This window comes from Rhinatrema bivittatum, chromosome 1 (genome assembly GCF_901001135.1).
Source record: "Rhinatrema bivittatum chromosome 1, aRhiBiv1.1, whole genome shotgun sequence".
NCBI lineage: Eukaryota > Metazoa > Chordata > Amphibia > Gymnophiona > Rhinatrematidae > Rhinatrema > Rhinatrema bivittatum.
The window spans coordinates 85,564,828-85,585,568 of NC_042615.1; the positions used below are offsets into that span (position 1 = coordinate 85,564,828).

Sequence of the window (20,741 nt, forward strand, 5' to 3'; positions counted from 1 at the left end):
CATGACCCACTCCACTAAAGTTTCTGATACTCTGTTTATCCACCACTAGTAAGCAATAGTTATTTCATCACTGGTTAGTTCTTAATGTTCTAAAACCAGACATTTTTATTCTTCTTTGATTTTTTACTACTGGAACTCCTACTGAATTTGTGTTTGAAGATACTAATCATTTTCCAATTAAAACTGATGTATGTAATTTAGGGGTTATTCTTGATAGTGGTCTTATTGTGCACCCTCATTGCATGCAAATTTATCTCATGCATATTCAGGGTGGATATCCTGAAAACCTGACTGGCTGGAGAGGTCTGGGAAGCAATGTTCTACACTTAAGCGCATTAAATCTCTTTTGACAGTTAACTATTGTGAGGATCCCCAAACTCCTAAGCAGTACCAAGCATTGAAGGAGTCAAACCCAATGTCATGAGTCCTTGGCCCATCCCTTCCCTCACAGATAGAATTTTTAAAACATTGGCTAGCAAACACTGCAACCACAGCTACCCTCAGTCAAAAAAATCCTTCACCAGAATGTCCCTGGAGGCTTACAGTGTTCTGCAGGACTGGATAAGATTTTGTTGCCCATAGGCAAAGTGCCACAGTTGTGTCTTTTTGATGCTATGTTGGTACACTGCCCTAAAGCAAGCAGAAGCAGGCTCCACTTTGGTCTGGATATTTGGCACCTTCAAAATTTGGCCTATATTCCCTATGCCTAAATTCAGGTTTGGTCTCCTTATCTCTCTCCCTCTCTGTCTTTCTCTCCTTCTCTCTCGGTCTCTGTCCACTTCTTTCCAAGGGAAGACTTGTCCAGCTTCCCTGCAGTCGTTCCTTTTGGCATTCAACCAGTCCTCAAACTCTCTGGATTTGACTTCTTCCTGCGCCTTTTTCTAGGCCCCAGGAGATGTGGCTGGTCTAGATATAATTCGATCCTGTCCTTTCCGAGAGACCCTTTTTTCTCTATTCTGCCTTTTTTCTTGCATACCTTTATCAGTGGGAATTTGTCTCTTTCTCTGGGCTATGTGATTGCCTTTCTTTCCTGACTGCCCAGTGCTCTTGTGAGTTCAATAAAAATATAGTATATGAACATAAAAAAATTAAAACGTCACATTATCCATTCCTTTTGTTCAGCATGTCCTTCATATACCCACATTCCCTCATTGCAGGGGGGCAATTTTTAATTAGTCTACATTTTTACTATTAATTTCTTTTCCTGCAGACACGCTGTCAGCTGAGAAACATCTTAATGAATTAATTTCTATTCCAAGTGTGATTTAGTAGTTGTCAAGTATATTTAATGCTTATTCAGAGAGGATTAGTGATTGTTTCTTCATCATAAATTCATATTTTAATTTCTGTGGCTACTTTATCATCCATTCTTTCTTTGCCATATTAATTATACTGAGACATCCTATAGCTGCTTTTCATTACCCTTTTTTTGATGGTGGGAGGCTTGCACAGTGACTGTGTTTTATTTACCGGAGTGCACAGTTTGCCTCCCTCTAATGCTAAATCTCTTGGTAATGAAGAACATTTTTTCAGTAATATACAAACCCTGCATTTTGGAATGTAAGCTCATGTAGTTTAATTCAGACTAAAAAGTAAATCTTCAAGTTTAAAAACCAAACACAATATATAGTATTGCTTCCTGGCTGCCTATAGCTTGAAAGTGTGTGTTTGTAGAGGGGAGGGGTGTAAGAATAAATTTGCAGTGGAAGTAAACTAAATGGAAATCTTGTGAGTTTGCTATAGAAGGTGGTAAACACTTTTGCAGCAATTGGTTTCTTTAATGGGAACAGATTGTGGTAAGATACAGGGATGAATCTCACACAGTAGCACTGAATGAATGCATCAAAGTTTGTGGGGTAAAAGAATTAAATAAACTAAAAACTAGGAAGTCAATAATCAAAAGCCATTTAGACGGATAATGCAGATTACCGCTAAGAGGTATGTACAGATCAGCAACCCAAGGCAGTGCAGGGTTGACAGCCAGTCTAAAGAAGGGGCCGATGCAAAACAGTGCGCTCAGACAGCGTTAATAGCTGTGCGCATCAAAAAAAAGTACAGAAAAGCAGAAAAAGCTGCTTTTCTGTACTGCCTCCTACTTAATATCATTGTGATATTAAGTAAGATGAAAAATAAAAGAAACAAAAGTAAAAAAAATAATAGACAGTCGGACCCATCACGAAAACCGACGCCTAGTTTATCAGCATCGGTTTTCTACCGGCGGACAGCAGAGTCACAAAAACTGATGCCGATAAACCCAGCGTCACTTTTCTCGACTGCCATCTGCAGGGTCCATTGGCGTCGGTTTTTGTGGCTGTCCACCGGTAAGGAAAACTGACACTGATAAACTCGGCATCGGTTTTCGTGACTGGTGGATGGCAGTCACGGAAACCGATTTGGTTTGCGTTAGCAAGGAAGCACTAGTGTCACAAAAGCAACCTTAGCACCTTCTTGCTAATGCGCCCCCCTTGGGGGCACCTGGGGTGTGTTAAGAGAGCAGCCACTGACTGTTCAGTGCCCGCTTTCTACGCAACTTTATTGCATCGGCCCTGAAGTCTGCCTGGTCCCAAGCAACAGGAGGCCTCATCACTGTCTGCTCTTGGGCAGTGTGGAATCTCTATCTTCCACACCTCCGTGACTCCATTGAAGTTGTCACACAGCAGCTGACATAGTGTTCTCACAGGCGACAAGTAGACAGAGGTGCATAATAATTAGGCAGGGTAGTGGATAAGTGATTCGACTCCAATTAGCAGCAGAACCCGCCCCCTTTAATCAGCAGGATTAAAGTATTTATTTATTTATGTATTTATTTATTTAAAAATGTTTGAATACCGCTTTTACAAACTATGTTTAATCAAAATGGTTTACATGGGTTCATTTTAAAAGAAAATAAATTAAATAAATTAAAATTGAAGTCACAAAAAGAGGAAAAAAGAAATAATAAAATTACAAAAAACATATTATAAAATAAAAATATTAAAAGTAAAAGCTATTAAAAATAAGTATAAATATAAATATAAGTGCCATATAGTTAACATGGAGCGTCAGTTAATGAGTGTAGTTTCACAGTCATATTACTTTGTAGATATAGTTTTAAATGCAATTTGAAATAGGTGAGTTTTTAAAGATTTTTTTGAATTGATTTAGGTTGGATATGGATCTTAATGAGTCAGGTAAGGCATTCCAAAGAATTGGACCAGTGACTGAGAACGCTCTTTTCCTAGTAATCTCTAATTGAGCCTGTCAGGGGAATGGAACATCTAGTAAGTTTTTATTCATGGATCTTAGATGCCTGGTGGGTTTATATACGCGGAGAAGAGAGCATAAAGTAGTGGAATTAGGATTATGAATAAGAGAATGTATCATGATTATAATTTTGAACTGTATTCTATATTTAACTGGTAACCAATGCAATGATTGAAGTATTGGAGTTATGTGATTTTTAATTGAAGAAGTTGTTAAAATACGTGTGGCTGCGTTTTGGACTACTTGAAGTGATTGAAGTGCATTATCTGGAAGACCTATGTATAAGGAATTACAGTAGTCAAGCCCAGAAAATATGAGAGATTGAAGAATGGTCCGAAAATCATGAAAAAAAAGTAGTGGACGTAGACATTTTAAGAGTTGTAATTTGAAAAAAGAATTTCTAGTAACCAGAGATATGTGTTGTTTTAATGTTAAATCTGAATTAATAGTAACTCCAAGATTTTTGGCTGAATTAGAAATAGGAATAGGTACTCCATTAAATTGAAACTGACCTAATCTATGCACCCAAAAAGATATGCAGCTATATAGGGCTGAATCTCTGTAAGCCTAGCCTGCCAGTGTGTATGGCAGAGTAAGTCTAAAGTGGTTCTATCTTGTGTTGCAGGCTTACTATCTAGTTAGCAGGTTATCTTCCACATATCAGTGGATAAATAGGCCTCTGTCTAGAAAATGAGAACATAAAATAAGGGTCATGGTGTCCCAGGTATCATCAAGGTGCTGGCCCAGACCCCTCCCCCAATCCATTTATCTAGTGAACATTAAAGTTCCAGGCATGAGAACACTATTTGCCCTCTCTCTTTCCTCCATCCTTGCATCCCCAAAATAAGTTTACATCTTCTAAATTCCCCACCCCCTCAAACACCACAGCCTCCCTGGCAGCTGAAGCTCTTCCAACCAGACACCCCCACCCCCCAATTCCAAAACAAATAGGCCCACTCCAGGTACTGGGTGGGAGAGCCTCAGTTTATCGGGAGGGAGGTGTACGCTACAGTCAGATATCAACTTATCTGGCAAAGTGGCACAGTTTCTCTGAGCTCTGATGCTGCCAGTTTTAACCCTCCCCTCTCAACTGAATGAATAAACAGTGTCAGGCAAAGGTAAAATGTTTGTTTACAATGTGAGAAGCTATTTTCTCACTGCCTACACATTAATGGAAGAAAGGATTGCCAAAGAGGTAAAGCAAGGTGACAAAACATTTTTCAGATACATCAGAGAAAGGAGAAAATTCCAAAGTGGTATTGTGAAACTGAAAGGTGAAAAGGATCAATGTGTGGAGAGAGATAAAGAAATGGTAGAATATTAAACGAATACTTCAGTTCGGTGTTCATTAAAGAGGACCCTGGAGAAGAACCGTCGCTAGTTAACAAGAAACTGGAGGAGAGTGAAAACCCCATTTACAGAAGAGAATGTATGGGAAGAACTAGGAAAACTGAAAGTAGACAAAGCCATGGGGCCTGATGAGGTTCATCCCAGGATACTGAGGAAGCTCAGAGATGTGCTGGCAGGTCCGCTGCGTGACCTGTTCAATAGATCCCTAGAAACAGGAGTGGTGCCGAGTGATTGGAGAAGAGCGGTGGTGGTCCCGCTTTACAAGAGTAGGAGCAGAGAGGAGGCTAGAAACTACAGGCCGGTTAGCCTCACCTATCTAAAGTCAGAAAAATTGCTGGACCAGAGGCAGCATGGATTCACCAGGGGAAGGTCCTGTCAGACAAATTTGATTGACTTTCTTGATTGGGTGACTAGGGAATTGGATCGAGGAAGCGTGCTCAATGTCATCTACTTGGATTTCAGAAGAACTTTTGATACAGTCCCGCACAGGAGGCTGGTGAATAAAATGAGAAGCTTAGGAGTGAGTGCCAAGGTGGTGGCCTGGATTGCAAACTGTTTAATGGACAGAAGACAATGTGTGATGGTAAATGGAACTTACTCTGAAGCGAGAGCGGTGTTAAGCAGAGTGCCACAAGGATCGGTGTTGGGACCAGTCCTATTCAATATCTTTGTGAGCGACATTGCGGATGGGATAGAAGGTAAGGTTTGTCTTTTTGTGGATGATACTAAGATCTGCAACAGAGTGGACACACCGGAAGGAGTGAAGAGAATGAGATGGGATTTAAGGAAGCTGGAAGAGTGGTCAAAGATATGGCAGCTGAGATTCAATGCCAAGAAGTGTAGAGTCATGCATATGGGGTGCAGAAATCCGAAAGAACTGTATTTGATGGGGGGTGAAGGGCTGATACGCACGGAGCAGGAGAAAGAACTTGGGGTGATAGTGTCTAATGATCTGAAGTCGGCAAAACAATGTGACAAGGTGATAGCTAAAGCCAGAAGAATGCTGGGCTACATAGAGAGAGGATTATCTAGTAAGAGAAGGGAAGTGGTGATCCCCTTGTACAGGGCCTTGGTGAGACCTCACCTGGAGTACTGTATTCAGTTCTGGAGACCGTATCTCCAAAGGGACAGAGACAGCAAGGAGGCGGTCCAGAGAAGGGTGACCAAAAAGGTGGTCTTCATAAAATGACTTATGAGGAGAGATTGAAGAACCTAAATATGTATACCCTGGAGGAGAGGAGGAGCAGGGGTGATATGATACAGACTTTCAGATACTTGAAAGGATTTAATGATCCATGGTCAACAACAAATTTTTTCCGTTGGAAAAAATCAGTAGAACTAGGGGTCACAATTTGAAACTCCAGGGAAGAAGACTCAGAACCAATGTCAGGAAGTATTTCTTCATGGAGAGGGTGGTGGATGCCTGGAATGCCCTTCTGGAGAAAGTGGTGAAGACTAAAACTGTGAAAGATTTCAAAGGGGCATGGGATAAACAGACTGTGGATCCATAAAGGCTAGAGGATGGGAATGAAGAGTAGAGCCATGGGGGTGGCTTGCTGGAATGAGGGCTACTACCTGGTGATTACTACCCTTACTCAATAAGCCTTCACACAGTTAATGCAACTCCAACATTGTTCTCTGCTTCAACGGCAAGGAGAAATGTGGAAAAGAGGATTTGCATTCAGACAATAACCAACAAGGACTGACCTACACAGTCTGGGTAAACAAATAAGTGTGGGGGTAACTTGCTTATTGCAGTGGTTACTACCTAAACCAATTAAGCCTGATACATTACTTTGAATGCATATACAGTGTTGCTCTCTGCTTCAACGGCAGGGGGAAATGTGGAAAAGAGGATTTACATTCAGACAACATCCAACAAGGCATTGATCTGTGCAGTTGGGGTAAAAAAGCATTAGGGTAACTTGCTTGATGTGGCAGCTACTACCCTTAACCATTAAGCCTTACGATTTACCTTTGATGCAATTCCAACATTACTCTCTGCATCAACGGCAAGGGGTGGCAGGAAATTTGAATCAAACAATTACCAACAAGGGCCCTGAACTTGGTGGTCGGTGAAACAGATAAGTATGGGAAAATAAGTGTGGGAGCTTGCTGGGCAGACTACATGGGCAGTTTGGTCTTTTTCTGCCATCATTTCTATATATCTATGTATCTATGTAACATAGCTGTGGCATCCATCGTAAAAAGTAGAAGCATAGGATTGCTTGTGTCTAAAGCCAGTGTGTTCTAACTGGTTGCATACATAGTGCCTGCTCTGGTGTATGCATTGGTGTGGTAAGGAAGATAACTACGAGCCCAACATTACCTTCAGTCACAAATATAGACAGAAGCTAAAACAGAATGTCAATCAGCCAGACAAACACATGCACACTCATTGGTTAGGACATTGTTGTTTATGGACTACTTCCAGCACTTTGCTTACCTACTCAGGCCCAATGTTGCTGTTCCTGGCCTGTTCGATATCAACCATCAGTGATGTTTGTGCCAAGCTTGTCCCTACCTGCTAAAGAGGTAGTCAGAGTCATTACTCCTTACACAAGATTGTCTACATCTGGCAGCCTGATAGGCATCTCTCGGAAGCGTATATGTTCACTGATGTGTCCTTTTTACAGGCATGGGCCCTTCTATGTCTCACTTGCTCTTAATGTCTGTCTTTCTACATAACAACAATAAAAGTGCAGAAGACATCCTGCCTCCCATATGATATCTCTGGGAGCTGTTGGATTATATATTTTGCACAGTGGCAGGCTTCTGAAGGAGAATTGTTGTTGGCTCATGAGGTGTTCAGCTGCCAAAACCTTCTCTAGCCTTAATGCCATGCATAGAGCTGATGAGTGAGAGTCTATCAGAACAATGCCCTTGGTCTCAGTATCCACAAAGTCACAAAAACTCAAACATCACAGAATACCATCCTATAGGACAGCAGCTCTGCTGTGTTGGCCACAAGTCAGGACAGCCATTTGGACAAGCAAGGGCCTCAAACTGGTTTGAAAGGTTGCAACTCGACTTAGAAAATTACCATTCTGCAAGCTTGTCTTCCCTGAACTCCTTAGCCTATGTACTTTCAGGGTGGCCACAGATAAGATAAGGACAGTAACTGCTACTAGCAAACAGAACAAACAAACTACTCTGCAGATTTTCTATGTACTTACAAAAAGTGGCACAACATGACTAGCCCTGAGCTAGATAGGCAAAGGGTCCTGCTGTGCCAGGTGTGCGCTGACATCTCAATATTTCCCAGTGACTACCTGTGATATGTCAGGCTAGGTTATTAGCTTCTAACACAGCTTTGTCTTGGGTTCAATGAGGTGAACCTTTTGTTATGCGATATGTGGGTGTAATTATAATCATCACTAAAAAAAACCTTTGATCTATACTTTTCAGAGGAGACTTTCAATGTGTGAAGGCATGACACCATCCTATTTCCAAAGCATCCTTCAGATACTCAGATTAGCATCCTTGTATAACCTCCCCAAGCAGCTAACATAACCAAATGAAAGCCCAAGGGTCAAGGCCCTTGCCATTTGTACATAAGAATCCATGCAAAGCAGCTCATGCATAGGTAATCTTATGTAAACAAAATAACATGGCTGACTGAAATTTGTCATTTGCTCTGGAGAAAACACTAAACTTATGCATTAGATTTAAAAGGCTCACCTTAATAATAACAAAAAACATCAAAAAGAGTAAAAAGTGTATGGGGATGAAATGCAACCACCCTCCTCACCCTAAACTGCTACAACCAAAAAAAGTTTAAACATAGCTCGCTATGATCACGTGATGATGACACCCCCCCCCCCCCCAACCCAGTCAACATAGATTCAATAAATGGCAAAGGTTTCCCCCCTTCCCTTTCAATAAAAAAATAGTTAGGCAGTTCAACCTCAATACCCCTTCCCCCATCCCAAATTATAAAATTGTAGGGTATAGTGGATTCCCTTGACCCCCCCCCAAGTTCAGAAAATAATCCTTGGGTTCTAGAGGGGTAACTCCCAGAACTCCCCACCCCTGAAACCCCCCCCCCCCCTCCCACATGCAAGTTGGCACTATTTTCAAAAATAGTGGCAACTTGACCTCGCCCCAGCCATATGACTGGGGAAGAGTCCAGACATTGGATCTTCACTACGTGGCTGTGGTCTGGTGTCCGGATCATGCTCCAGTTCTGTAAATGAGGGAAGATCAAGTCGGCACCATTTTGGAAAATGCCTCCTAAGGCTAGGAGGCTCCCTAGGCTCTTCAGCTTGCAGATTTTCATGGATTCTAGGTAAAGGGGTATGGAAGGAGTGAGGGGGGATGATGGGGCCCTGGGGGATACCCTACTAGAAGCCAACAATTATTTTCTGAACTTGGGGGCTTCCAATATACCTAACAATTTTTTTATATTTTGGGAATATGGGAGGAAAGGGGTCTGGGGGGTGAACTGCCTGGCTATTTTTTAATTTACTGGGTTTTAGGGGTTGCAGTCATCGTGCGATCATAGCGAGCTATGTTTAAACATTTTTGGTCAGGGCCACCAAAGTGAGTAGGGAGTTCATGTTTGACTCCCACACACTTTTTGCTCTTTTTGGCCGCTTTTTGTTTTTGTTTAAGGCAATGTGAGTCCCATGCGTTGGGGGCCACCATTGCATGGTAAAAAGCAAGTCCGCATGGTTTTGCCTTGTAGAATTTTACTGTGAGACAAAACAACTCTGCAGCAATACAGCCATGAAATGTTTTCAGGGGAGAGTCCCACTATCGCAGGTATGCTCCCCTCCCCCCAATAATGGGCACCCCTCCCATGAAAAAGATTGCTGCTTAGAGAATCCAGGCCTAAGTTAGCTAGCTGGATAGTGGATGAAAAATGACCTCTTAAAGTTCAAAGAATAACATTTTGTCACCTGAGATGCTTCTTGTAACTTAGCTTGTCCCAGTTTAGCCTGTTCTTCCTTCAAGATTTTGTATAGGGTATTTGCAATTACAAACATCGAGCTTGATTTACTAAGGCTTTTTTCCCATTCTGTCTCTATGGTAAAAAGGCTTAATAAATCAGCCTATGGTTTGCCCTGTAGCCTCTCAGCTAATTATACTTCAATTTTAACTGGCAATATAAAAACTTTGACTATATTCATGGCTTGTTCTACAATTCCTCCTCAACTTCAGGGTCTCAACAGACTCAGTACATCAGCATGTATGAGTCTGTCTGTCCCCTTTTCTTTCTCTTTCTCTCATCCTCTGCCTAGGTTCCCCTTTTATTAGACTGCCTCTCAACCCTTTCTCAGGTGTGAGATGACTCAGAAAAAATTCTTGACCTGGTTTGTAAGTATTGTTGTGCCTGACTAAGGAGAAATCCCCAAGTCCCAGAGTTGAGTTTCTATTCTGGCTGGTATGCTCCTTTATATCTTGTGACAAGTTCTCCTGTCAGTTTAGACAAAATGGAGGGCCAGTCACATGCTTCCAGTTATTGTAATGAGTATTATTTTATTTAGCAGTCTCCTCCTATCTTATCAACACTCCATAATTTAACTCAAACAATTGGTCCTCATCAGGTCCTATGAACTCCCAGATGCTTCACCCACCCACTAGACACTTTAAATGGCAATAAAGCCTTTAAACTATCCATACCCTCATTGGAAACTGAGATATTTAAAATCTCGGACTTATCATCATTTACTTTGAAGCCGGATATTGTTCAGTATCTACGCATTTCTCCTTACAACCTTTGCAAGGATACCTCAACAGTGGGTCATCCACAAAGAGAGAAATTTTATAACAGTTGTCCCCAATCATTACCCCTCTAATACCTTCCTCTCTGCGAATCCACTCCACAAAGGACTCCAGCAATAATGCAAATAATATTTGGGATACATGACATCTCTGCCGGGTTCCCTTCTGAAGCTCAAATGGTTCCGTATAACAACCATACAAAATTATTCAGAGAAGTTAAATCACAAGCAGAGTGTGATACATTACAGGAGGACCTTGGAAGACTGGAAGATTGGGCATCCAAATGGCAGATGAAATTTAATGTGACAAGTGCAAGGTGTTGCATATAGGGAAAAATAACTCTTACTGTAGTTATACGATGTTAGGTTCCATATTAGGAGCTACTACCTCATGAGAGGTCTTGAACGAGTAGCTGTGAATCAGTTATTTACACTTTTGGATAATAGAAGTCTAGGGGACACTCCATGAAGTTAGCAAGTAGCACATTTAAGACTAATTGGAGAAAATTATTTTTCACTCAACGCACAACTAAGCTCTGGAATTTGTTGCCAGAGGATGTGGTTAGTGCAAATACTGTAGCTGGGTTCAAAAAAGGTGTGGATAAGTTCTTGGAGGAGAAGTCCATTAACTGCTATTAATCAAGTTGACTTAGGGAATAGCCTCTGCTATTACTGGCATCAGTAGCATGGGATCTTCTTAGTGTTTGGGTAATTGCCAGGTTCTTGTGGCCTGGTTTAGCCTCAGTTGGAAACAGGATGCTGGGCTTGATGGACTCTTGGTCTGACCCAGCATGGAGATTTCTTATGTACTTATGTTCATAATTTCTGGCCTTCCTCAGACCAGGCAGGTATAATTTCTTTACTCCTGCTCCCAGTCTCCTTCAGGCCTTTTCTTCTTCAAGCTACAGCTCCTGCTTCCAGCAGTTTTCTCTCACAGTCTTCTAGCTGAACTTTTCAGCTGTTATAATTGCTGAATTTCTCTCAGTTTATTATGCCCTGGATGAATTCTCACCCTGTCCTTATTCCCAGATCCCTGCCCCCAGGGACTTAACTTAATATGCACTAGTCAGCTTTTTCAAACTCATTCTACTGTACTATCTCCCCCTAGGGTTCATTTCCAGTTATAATCTAGTTGACGTTGTACCATATTATGTTAGTCAGCTGAGGCACTAACGGCCCTGTCACAAACTCTATCAGACATTTGCTGGTTACTATCAGATTACTCAGGGCTTCTGCATTGGTTAGAGGTGAGATATTGTGATCTATATGCCAGAGGTTCCAGTTTTAGCCAGACAAGACAATATACTTTCTGAACTGGATGGGGTAAAATTGAACAAAGTTAAGGGACGACAACATCAATACTAAAGTACTACCCGCTACAAAGTAGCAGGATCTGCTGTTGCTTCTCCAGCTAGGACATTTACTACCAGCCATTGAATTCTGTAAGCCATTGCTCAAACTGATGCAAATGGTGCATTCTGTCAGAACAGTAAAATTTCATAGGATTTGTCACGTTTCACCTCGTTAATAGGTCCAGTAATACATCTGAATTTCACTTGAATACTTTTTTTCTCTGCCAGCATATTTCACATCCCCTTGTTCTCTTGGGAAAAAATAAATTCTTAGAGTGAGATGTATCTTGCTATATTTATTCATGGATGTAGATTATATGAATGATAAACCTCTTGGGGCTTTTTTTGATTTGTTATTGTTATTCTTTCTTTTTCTTTTCAAAGGATTTAATTGAGGATCTGAGAGAGAATTTATCCGACCATTTCAAAGATGTTATGGTCGGCCTGATGTATCCGCCCCCATCCTATGATGCTCATGAGCTCTGGCATGCTATGAAGGTATTTGCCATTAGAATTACTCATCATATTTTATATAATAATTTCATAAAATCACATTCATTTCAACCAACTGAAGTACATTAAATGGATTTCAGACTTGTGTTCTGTGATTTAGATTGATTGCACACTTTCTGCATACAAAGATTCAACTAAATGATGGTATAATAAGATTCTAGTCTTAGAAAATTCAGCATATGCTTTACTTGTCAACTAAGCCAGGAAATTGAACAATAAAGAAAACATTGTGCAGTTTACTTAGAGGAAGGGTGCTTGTCTGCACAAAACCCCTCGGGCAATATGACCAGTTAAAGAAACGCTGAGAGATTTTGCCTGGTTGCTGTGAGGACCTTAGTCACCCAAAATGCAAACTTGGCCATGAGCATGCTTTCACTAACCCAATGCTTTCAAGTGATTTAGAGTTGCCATGCAGAGCTCCGCATCTGTGCAAATCAACTTGAACTCAGTGACCAAAATTGCATACTTAAATTATGTCATAATGTTCACTTGAACATCACGCTGTTGTAAACTTCAATTTCTGTTTTGCTTTCGAAAAGTCAGTTAAAAAATATATTTTAAATACTCTGGTCCTTATATAAATGTAGTATAGGCATAGTACAAAAGAAAGCATACTGACATGGGATATAGTATGCTGAAAGTGTAATTAATTTTCTATCATTTTGTCTCAATACTGAACATATATAAGTAGTACACATCTTTAAAACAGACTGTTTTATTATACTTTGAAAACAATTCAAATGTTTAATGTAAACACAAGTGACCCTATACAAAATTTGTATTCATCATATAACAAATATATAGTACAAGTGACATTTTATGATATTTATATAAATACTAGCTGGCTGTGGCTCAGTCTGGTTTAATTTCACAATACGCATTAGGGATGTGAATCGTGTCCTCGATCGTCTTAACGATCGATTTCGGCTGGGAGGGGGAGGGAATCGTATTGTTGCCGTTTGGGGGGGTAAAATATCGTGAAAAATCGTGAAAAATCGTGAAAAATCGAAAAATCGAAAAATCGCAAAACCGGCACATTAAAACCCCCTAAAACCCACCCCCGACCCTTTAAATTAAATCCCCCACCCTCCCGAACCCCCCCCAAATGACTTAAATAACCTGCGGGTCCAGCGGCGGTCCGGAACGGCAGCGGTCCGGAACGGGCTCCTGCTCCTGAATCTTGTTGTCTTCAGCCGGCGCCATTTTCCAAAATGGCACCGAAAAATGGCGGCGGCTATAGACGAACACGATTGGACGGCAGGAGGTCCTTCCGGACCCCCGCTGGACTTTTGGCAAGTCTCGTGGGGGTCAGGAGGCCCCCCACAAGCTGGCCAAAAGTTCCTGGAGGTCCAGCGGGGGTCAGGGAGCGATTTCCCGCCGCGAATCGTTTTCGTACGGAAAATGGCGCCGGCAGGAGATCGACTGCAGGAGGTCGTTCAGCGAGGGTTCCGGCGCCTCGCTGAACAACCTCCTGCAGTCGATCTCCTGCCGGCGCCATTTTCCGTACGAAAACGATTCGCAGCGGGAAATCGCTCCCTGACCCCCGCTGGACCTCCAGGAACTTTTGGCCAGCTTGTGGGGGGCCTCCTGACCCCCACGAGACTTGCCAAAAGTCCAGCGGGGGTCCGGAAGGACCTCCTGCCGTCCAATCGTGTTCGTCTATGGCCGCCGCCATTTTTCGGCGCCATTTTGGAAAATGGCGCCGGCTGAAGACAACAAGATTCAGGAGCAGGAGCCCGTTCCGGACCGCTGCCGTTCCGGACCGCCGCTGGACCCGCAGGTTATTTAAGTCATTTGGGGGGGGTTCGGGAGGGTGGGGGATTTAATTTAAAGGGTCGGGGGTGGGTTTTAGGGGGTTTTAGTGTGCCGGCTCACGATTCTAACGATTTATAACGATAAATCGTTAGAATCTCTATTGTATTGTGTTCCATAACGGTTTAAGACGATATTAAAATTATCGGACGATAATTTTAATCGTCCTAAAACGATTCACATCCCTAATGCACATTAGCTCTGCTGCCGTCCTGACTCCCTCCCCCCGCTTCCCCGGCGGTGGACAGACTGGCTCGGCGACTCTTCTACCCTTTCCTCCTCCTGTGTGTAACTGTCCGGCAGTCCCTACTCCCTCCCCCCTTCCCCAGCAGGGGAGGAACGGACTGAGCCATTTCTCGGAGCGGCGACTCATCTGCCCTTTCCTCCTCCCCTCTGTGACACCCAGCATGTAGCGCAGAGCTCTATGGTCCACACATGCGCGGTAGAGCTGCTCTCTACTGCGCATTTGCAGGCCGTCGGTCAGAGCCCATTTATATTGTAGATAGCGTGTGTTGCTTGTACGTCCAACAGATGGCGATGTTTTTCCAAAAAAGCATGGTTTTACCTGTCACATGTGTGACATCTATATAATATAGGTATATAAAAACACACACATATTCAAATGCAACGTTGTGTCAAAATTTCACAGCAATCAGTGAAGAACTTTCAGAGATTTAAGATTTTGAACAAACGAACATTTACATTTTTATTTATATAGATTTTAATGATTGAATGCTTGTGATATACATTTTTATACCTGTAGTATAAACATTAATATATATACACTTTAAATTTATTTCATAAAATCTATAGATTAAAATGTATAAAATGATTTCATGACAGAAAACATCCCCCTTTTATATTGTTTTTTACCTGCTGCTATGAAAATGAGAATTTAACTTCTGATATGAATGCACGAAGGCTGTTCCTGCAGTGGCATCAGTACAGTTGTATGTAAGAAGCTGCATTCCTTCAGTAACATTAAAAATTAAAATCATACTGTCGCAGCGTGGTGTGAGACTATCGGGTACCCGCTTCTCGGGGGCCCTTCCTCGTCTCTTAGTTATCCATTCCTCAGAGGGCCTTTCACCTGGATTCCTGCCTGCCTTGCTTCCCGAGGCTTTCTACGGAACTACTACTCGTCTTCAGTTGCTGTGAGTACCACGCTGTGGACTCCTGCTGTGATATTTACATGGGAACCCTCTCCGGTATACCCCACTCTGCGGACCATTGCCATGATTCATTAGAGGAGCCACCTCTGGGTCTACCCTGCTCTGCAGACCCTTGCCGTGATATTACTAGAGGAATCCTCGCGGGTGTACCCCGCTCTGTGGACCTCCCACCGAGGAACCCTCTTGTGTACCATCTCTACGGACCCAGTGTAACTACAGTGACTGTAACTACTTCCCGGCACCCCCGCTCCTCGGGTAGTGCCGCAGCTATTGCCTGACACCAGTCTTCCAAGCTGAGTCCGACGTCAGCATCTGCACTGTCGTTCCGTGGCCTGCCTCCTGGGGTCACCCTCTCTTTCTCCATCTATACATCTGCTGTATATCATCTCTCAGCCGAGACTCTGCCTCCCGATGGTGAGGCTCAGCAGTGCTCCTCCCCTGGGCGGTACCACCTCTCACCTTGGCCAAAGGGCCCACATACTTGATCATTTCCAAGCGCCACACTTATAGTTAAATTTGATGCTGTTTTCATAGAAACGCAGAAGATGATGGCAGATAAGGATTGTAAGACCCATCTAGTCTACCTAATTTCATTTCTTATGGAATGTCATAGATCCCAGTTAATTTCTGGCTTTCTTTTCACTTCCTCACAACTAGGGATCCTCTGTGCTATAGAGCAGGTCTAAACTTAGCCAGGTAACTTAACCGGTTAAGACTGAATATTTATCTGGATAACTTATCTAACTTATCCCCATGACGCCCATTGCCTGCCCCAGAGTTAGCCAGTTAAGAACTCAGCTGATTAAGTGGCTTAACTGGCTGATACAACCACCAGTTGTGGAATACATCTGTTACCGGCACGGCCCACCTTGCCAGTGTGCATCTTCTCGATGTGGCCTGAAGGTTGCTGGACTCCCTCCATGCGCAGGATGTCCACCCAGGACACTGCCAGTGGCATGGCAGTGTCCTGGGCTGACCACAGCCCAGGACACTGCCATGCCACTGCCCCCCAATGTTTCACACGTGCCCAATGTTCAGACACTTGAGGGGCCCATGGCAGGAAAGTGGCACCGATGCTGACATCACAAGCCCTCTAGGATAAAACTTGCTTTCCAGAGTAGCAACAGATGCCTCAGCAATGGGTCTCCTGCTTAGCAGTGTGTATTGCCAGTGTTCCTGATTTCTGCATTTCTTGTCCTCCAGCCTTGCCTTATCCAGCCTTGTCCTCCTGTCCTGTCTTCAGTGCGTCTTTATCCTCCCTTGGCTTGCCTCTTTGGTTCTTGACCCCTTGCCTGGACCTGATCACCATTACCTGCCACCTGGATCTGACCTCTTGCCTGGAGCTGACTATTCTTGCTAGCTGTCTGCTCTAAATTGGCCCACTCTGACTCTTGATAACTTGCTGCTGGCCCTGACCTTGGTGTGTCTCTGAATTCTAGCTATCTCCACCACCCGAGGGACCTTCCTAAGTCCTGCTGGCTGCCAGAATCCAATAGCTCAACCTGTGGAAGAGGTGGTTAGTAAAGGTGAAGTTCCAGACTGTCCTGCTACAGGGTGCCGGCATAGACCTTGGGGGTTTGCCCTCAAGGCTGTGTCATCTATGCCACAGCAGTAAGAGCTCACACACCTGTTACCCTTCACATTGATTAAGTGGTGGCCACTGAATATCCAGTGGCCACTACTTAGCCGATTAAGTCTAAGTTCTTTTTGAATATCTACCTCCTAATGTATAGTTTCTGTGTACTTCAGCTTGCACAGTTTTCCCAACAGGAGGTGTATTACTAATCATCAATTTGAATTTATAGTCTTCCTTTCCAAATAATTTTCAAGGCAGTTTTAGAATTCAGGTACAATAAATTCTTTCACTAAACAGCTTACAATCTAAATGGATACCTGAGGCAATGGGAGATAAAGCAATTTGCGAAATATCACAAGGAATGGGGTGGGGGGGAAGTGGTTTCCCTGGTTCTCAGTCAATCTGTATCCATGAGGCCATTGCTTTTCCTTCCTATGAAGAATAGTAATGCTGTTCCAGAGCCCAATGTAATATTTTTATTGCTGCTTTTTCTAAAGTAGGGTTATTGCTGTTTGATCTCTGGAAGTTAGTGCTATTTTTTTATGGTAGGTTTGCCATATAGCTTCTGAATGTTTTTTTTTTTTGCAGAGTTTTGTGTGTCTTCACAATGTGCCTGGTAATGGAGGGAGTTTGTGTCAGTGTTTCTGAGGTGACAAAAGAATTTGAAAAAATGTTTGTACCTTATATTCCGGTGTATAAGTCGCCTCAATGTATAATTTGCACCCCCTATAAATTGCCATTTTGACAAAAAAGTTGGTAGTTAAGTCGCACCTTTGTATAAGTCGCACCTGTTTCTAGAGTGAGATTAACAGCACAGGTTGAGAGAGAGAGAGAATTTGTGACAGTGTATAAGTCGCACCGGTGTATAAGTCGCAGTCATTGAACTTGCTGGAAAAAAAATAGATTTATACACAAGAAAATACGGTATGCTGAGTAGTGAGGGGAAACATTCTAGTTCAGCCTAGCCAGTCATTCATTTTAGAACAACTTTCAGCCAATGCAGTGTGGATAATTTTTTAAATTTATAAATGTATGTATGGAGGTGATGATGCCCTTGTACAGATCCTTGGTGAGGCCTCACCTGTTCAGTTCTGGAGCCCAAATCTCAAAAAGGATAGAGACAGAATGGAGACAGTCCAGAGAAGGGCAACAAAAATGGTGTGGGGTCTGTATCAGACCTATGAGGAGAAGCTGAAGGATCTGAATATGTATACCCTGGAAGAGAGGAGGTGCAGGGGAGATCTGATACAGATCTTCAGATACCTAAAAGATTTCAATGATCTATGGACATTAAACCTTTTCCATTGGAAAGAAAACAATAGAACTAGGATCACGAAATGAAACTCCAGGGGGACAAGGTCAGGGAATATTTCTTCAAAGAGAGGGTGGTGTAGGCCTGGCATGCCCTTCCAGAGGAAACGGCGAAGAAGAAAACAGTCAAAGAATTCAAAGGAGCATGGGATAAACACTGTGGATTTCAACAGGCTAGAGGTCAGAAATGAGAAAAGTGTGCAGGAGGGTAACTTGCTGGTATGTGATTACTACCATTAGCAAAAGGCATGGAGATTATTACCCTTAATCAATATGCTTTGAGGCTTTTAATGCAACTGCAACATTGCTCCATGCTTAGAAGACAGGGGGGGGGAAGGACTTGGATTCAGAGACAACCAACATGAGCCATGACTTTTTTACAGTGTGGGGTACTGATACACAGACATTAAGGAAACATAGAAACATAGAAACATAGAAACATAGAAATGACGGCAGAAGAAGACCAAACGGCCCATCCAGTCTGCCCAGCAAGCTTCACACATTTTTTCTCTCATACTTATCTGTTTCTCTTAGCTCTTGGTTCTATTTCCCTTCCACCCCCACCATTAATGTAGAGAGCAGTGATGGAGCTGCATCCCAGTGAAATATCAAGCTTGATTAGTTAGGGGTAGTAACCGCCACAATAAGCAAGCTACACCCATGCTTATTTGTTTTACCCAGACTATGTTATACAGCCCTTATTGGTTGTTTTTCTTCTCCCCTGCCGTTGAAGCAGAGAGCTATGCTGGATATGCGTGAAGTATCAGTTTTTCTTCTCCCCTGCCGTTGAAGCAGAGAGCTATGCTGGATATGCGTGAAGTATCAGTTTTTCTCCCATGCCGTTGAAGCAGAGAGCCATGCTGGATATGCATTGAAAGTGAAGTATCAGGCACATTTGGTGTGGGGTAGTAACCGCCGTAACAAGCCAGCTACTCCCCGCTTTGTGAGTGCGAATCCTTTTTTCTTCTCCCCTGCCATTGAAGCTATGCTGGATATGCGTGAAGCATCAGTTTTTCTTTTCCCCTGCTGTTAAAGCAGAGAGCTATGCTGGAAATGCGTGATGTATCAGTCTTTCTCCCATGCCGTTGAAGCAGAGAGCCATGCTGGATATGCATCGAAAGTGAAGTATCAGGCACATTTGGTTTGGGGTAGTAACCGCCGTAACAAGCCAGCTACTCCCCGCTTTGTGAGTGTGAACCCTTTTTTCTTCTCCCCTGCTGTTGAAGCAGAGAACTATGCTGTATATGCATTGAAAGTGAAGTATCAGGCTTATTTGGTTTGGGGTAGTAACCGCCGTAACAAGCCAGCTACTCCCCTCTTTGTGAGTGCAAATCCTTTTTTCCACATTTCCTCTTGCTGTTGAAGCTTAGAGCGATGTTGGAGTCTCAGTAAGCATGTGTATGTTTATTGAAGAAGGGTATTGTCTCCAGGCAGTAGCCATCATTCTGGCGAGTCACCCACTCTTCATTGGCGGCCTCTTGACTTTATGGATCCACAGTGTTTATCCCACGCCCCTTTGAAGTCCTTCACAGTTCTGGTCTTCACCACTTCCTCCGGAAGGGCATTCAAGGCATCCACCACCCTCTCTGTGAAGAAATACTTCCTGACATTGGTTCTGAATCTTCCTCCCTGGAGCTTCAAATCGTGACCCCTGGTTCTGCTGATTTTTTTCCTACGGAAAAGGTTTGTTGTTGTCTTTGGATCATTAAAACCTTTCAAGTATCTGAAAGTCTGTATCATATCACCTCTGCTCCTCCTTTCCTCCAGGGTGTACATATTTAGATTCTTCAATCTCTCCTCGTACGTCATCCGATGAAGATCCTCCACCTTCCTGGTCGCCCTTCTCTGTACCGCTTCCATCTTGTCTTTGTCTTTTTGTAGATACGGTCTCCAGAACTGAACACAGTACTCCAGGTGAGGCCTCACCAAGGACCTGTACAAGGGAATAATCACTTCCCTTTTCTTACTCGATATTCCACTCTCTATGCAGCCCAGCATTCTTCTGGCTTTTGCTATCGCCTTGTCGCATTGTTTCGCAGGACTGCTTCTATGGCCAAGTCCATAAGCAAAGCACATCAAGTAGTACTGACTGATACATGACGTTAACCTGCATGGCGCAGATAGAACTACCATAGGAAGTCTGCTGGGTGGACTGGATGGACTACTGGTCCTTTTCTGCCATTATTTCTCTGTTTCTATGTTTTTCTTGATATTTTTGGCAATCTATCCCCACAAAATAACAAATGATACATTATTTAGATATTGTCATATGATTTCTGAAACATATTATATCATGGACTATATATATATACATATTAAACTAAGTTTAATATTTAAAAGTGTATGGGCAATTTTCAAAATTGGTGAGCTGTCCAAGGGTTCTTTTACCCACTTTGCACCAGTTCTCAAAGGGAAAGTATGAGCATACTTTCCTTTTGAATCATGGGTATTTTTAGATGATTTTAGGGTCAACATTTCAAAAAGCTCAATTACATGAGTAAATTGGTATTTACTCACTTAAATGGCTTTTGAAATTGTCCTCCCTATGTCCAATTATGTGATTTTATAGGATTCATCAGAAAGGACTGGTGTAATGGTCATCATGAATGTTGAATTTAATTATCAAAACTTGGGGACAGGGGGAAGGCCTATGAACCTGAAAATTAATGGAGGTGAAACTCAAGAC

The 20,741-nt window shown here is 42.7% G+C and overlaps 1 protein-coding gene across 3 annotated transcripts in view; it reads left to right on the forward strand.

Moving 5' to 3' along the window:
• ANXA10 (annexin A10) overlaps window positions 1-20,741 on the forward strand; it is a 244,440-nt gene that overhangs the window by 154,811 nt on the left and 68,888 nt on the right. For all 3 annotated transcript variants that reach the window (XM_029572067.1, XM_029572125.1, XM_029572221.1), the window contains one exon: window positions 12,056-12,169. In XM_029572067.1, coding sequence (XP_029427927.1) covers window positions 12,056-12,169 — 114 coding nt within the window. The remainder of the gene's footprint in view (window positions 1-12,055; window positions 12,170-20,741) is intronic.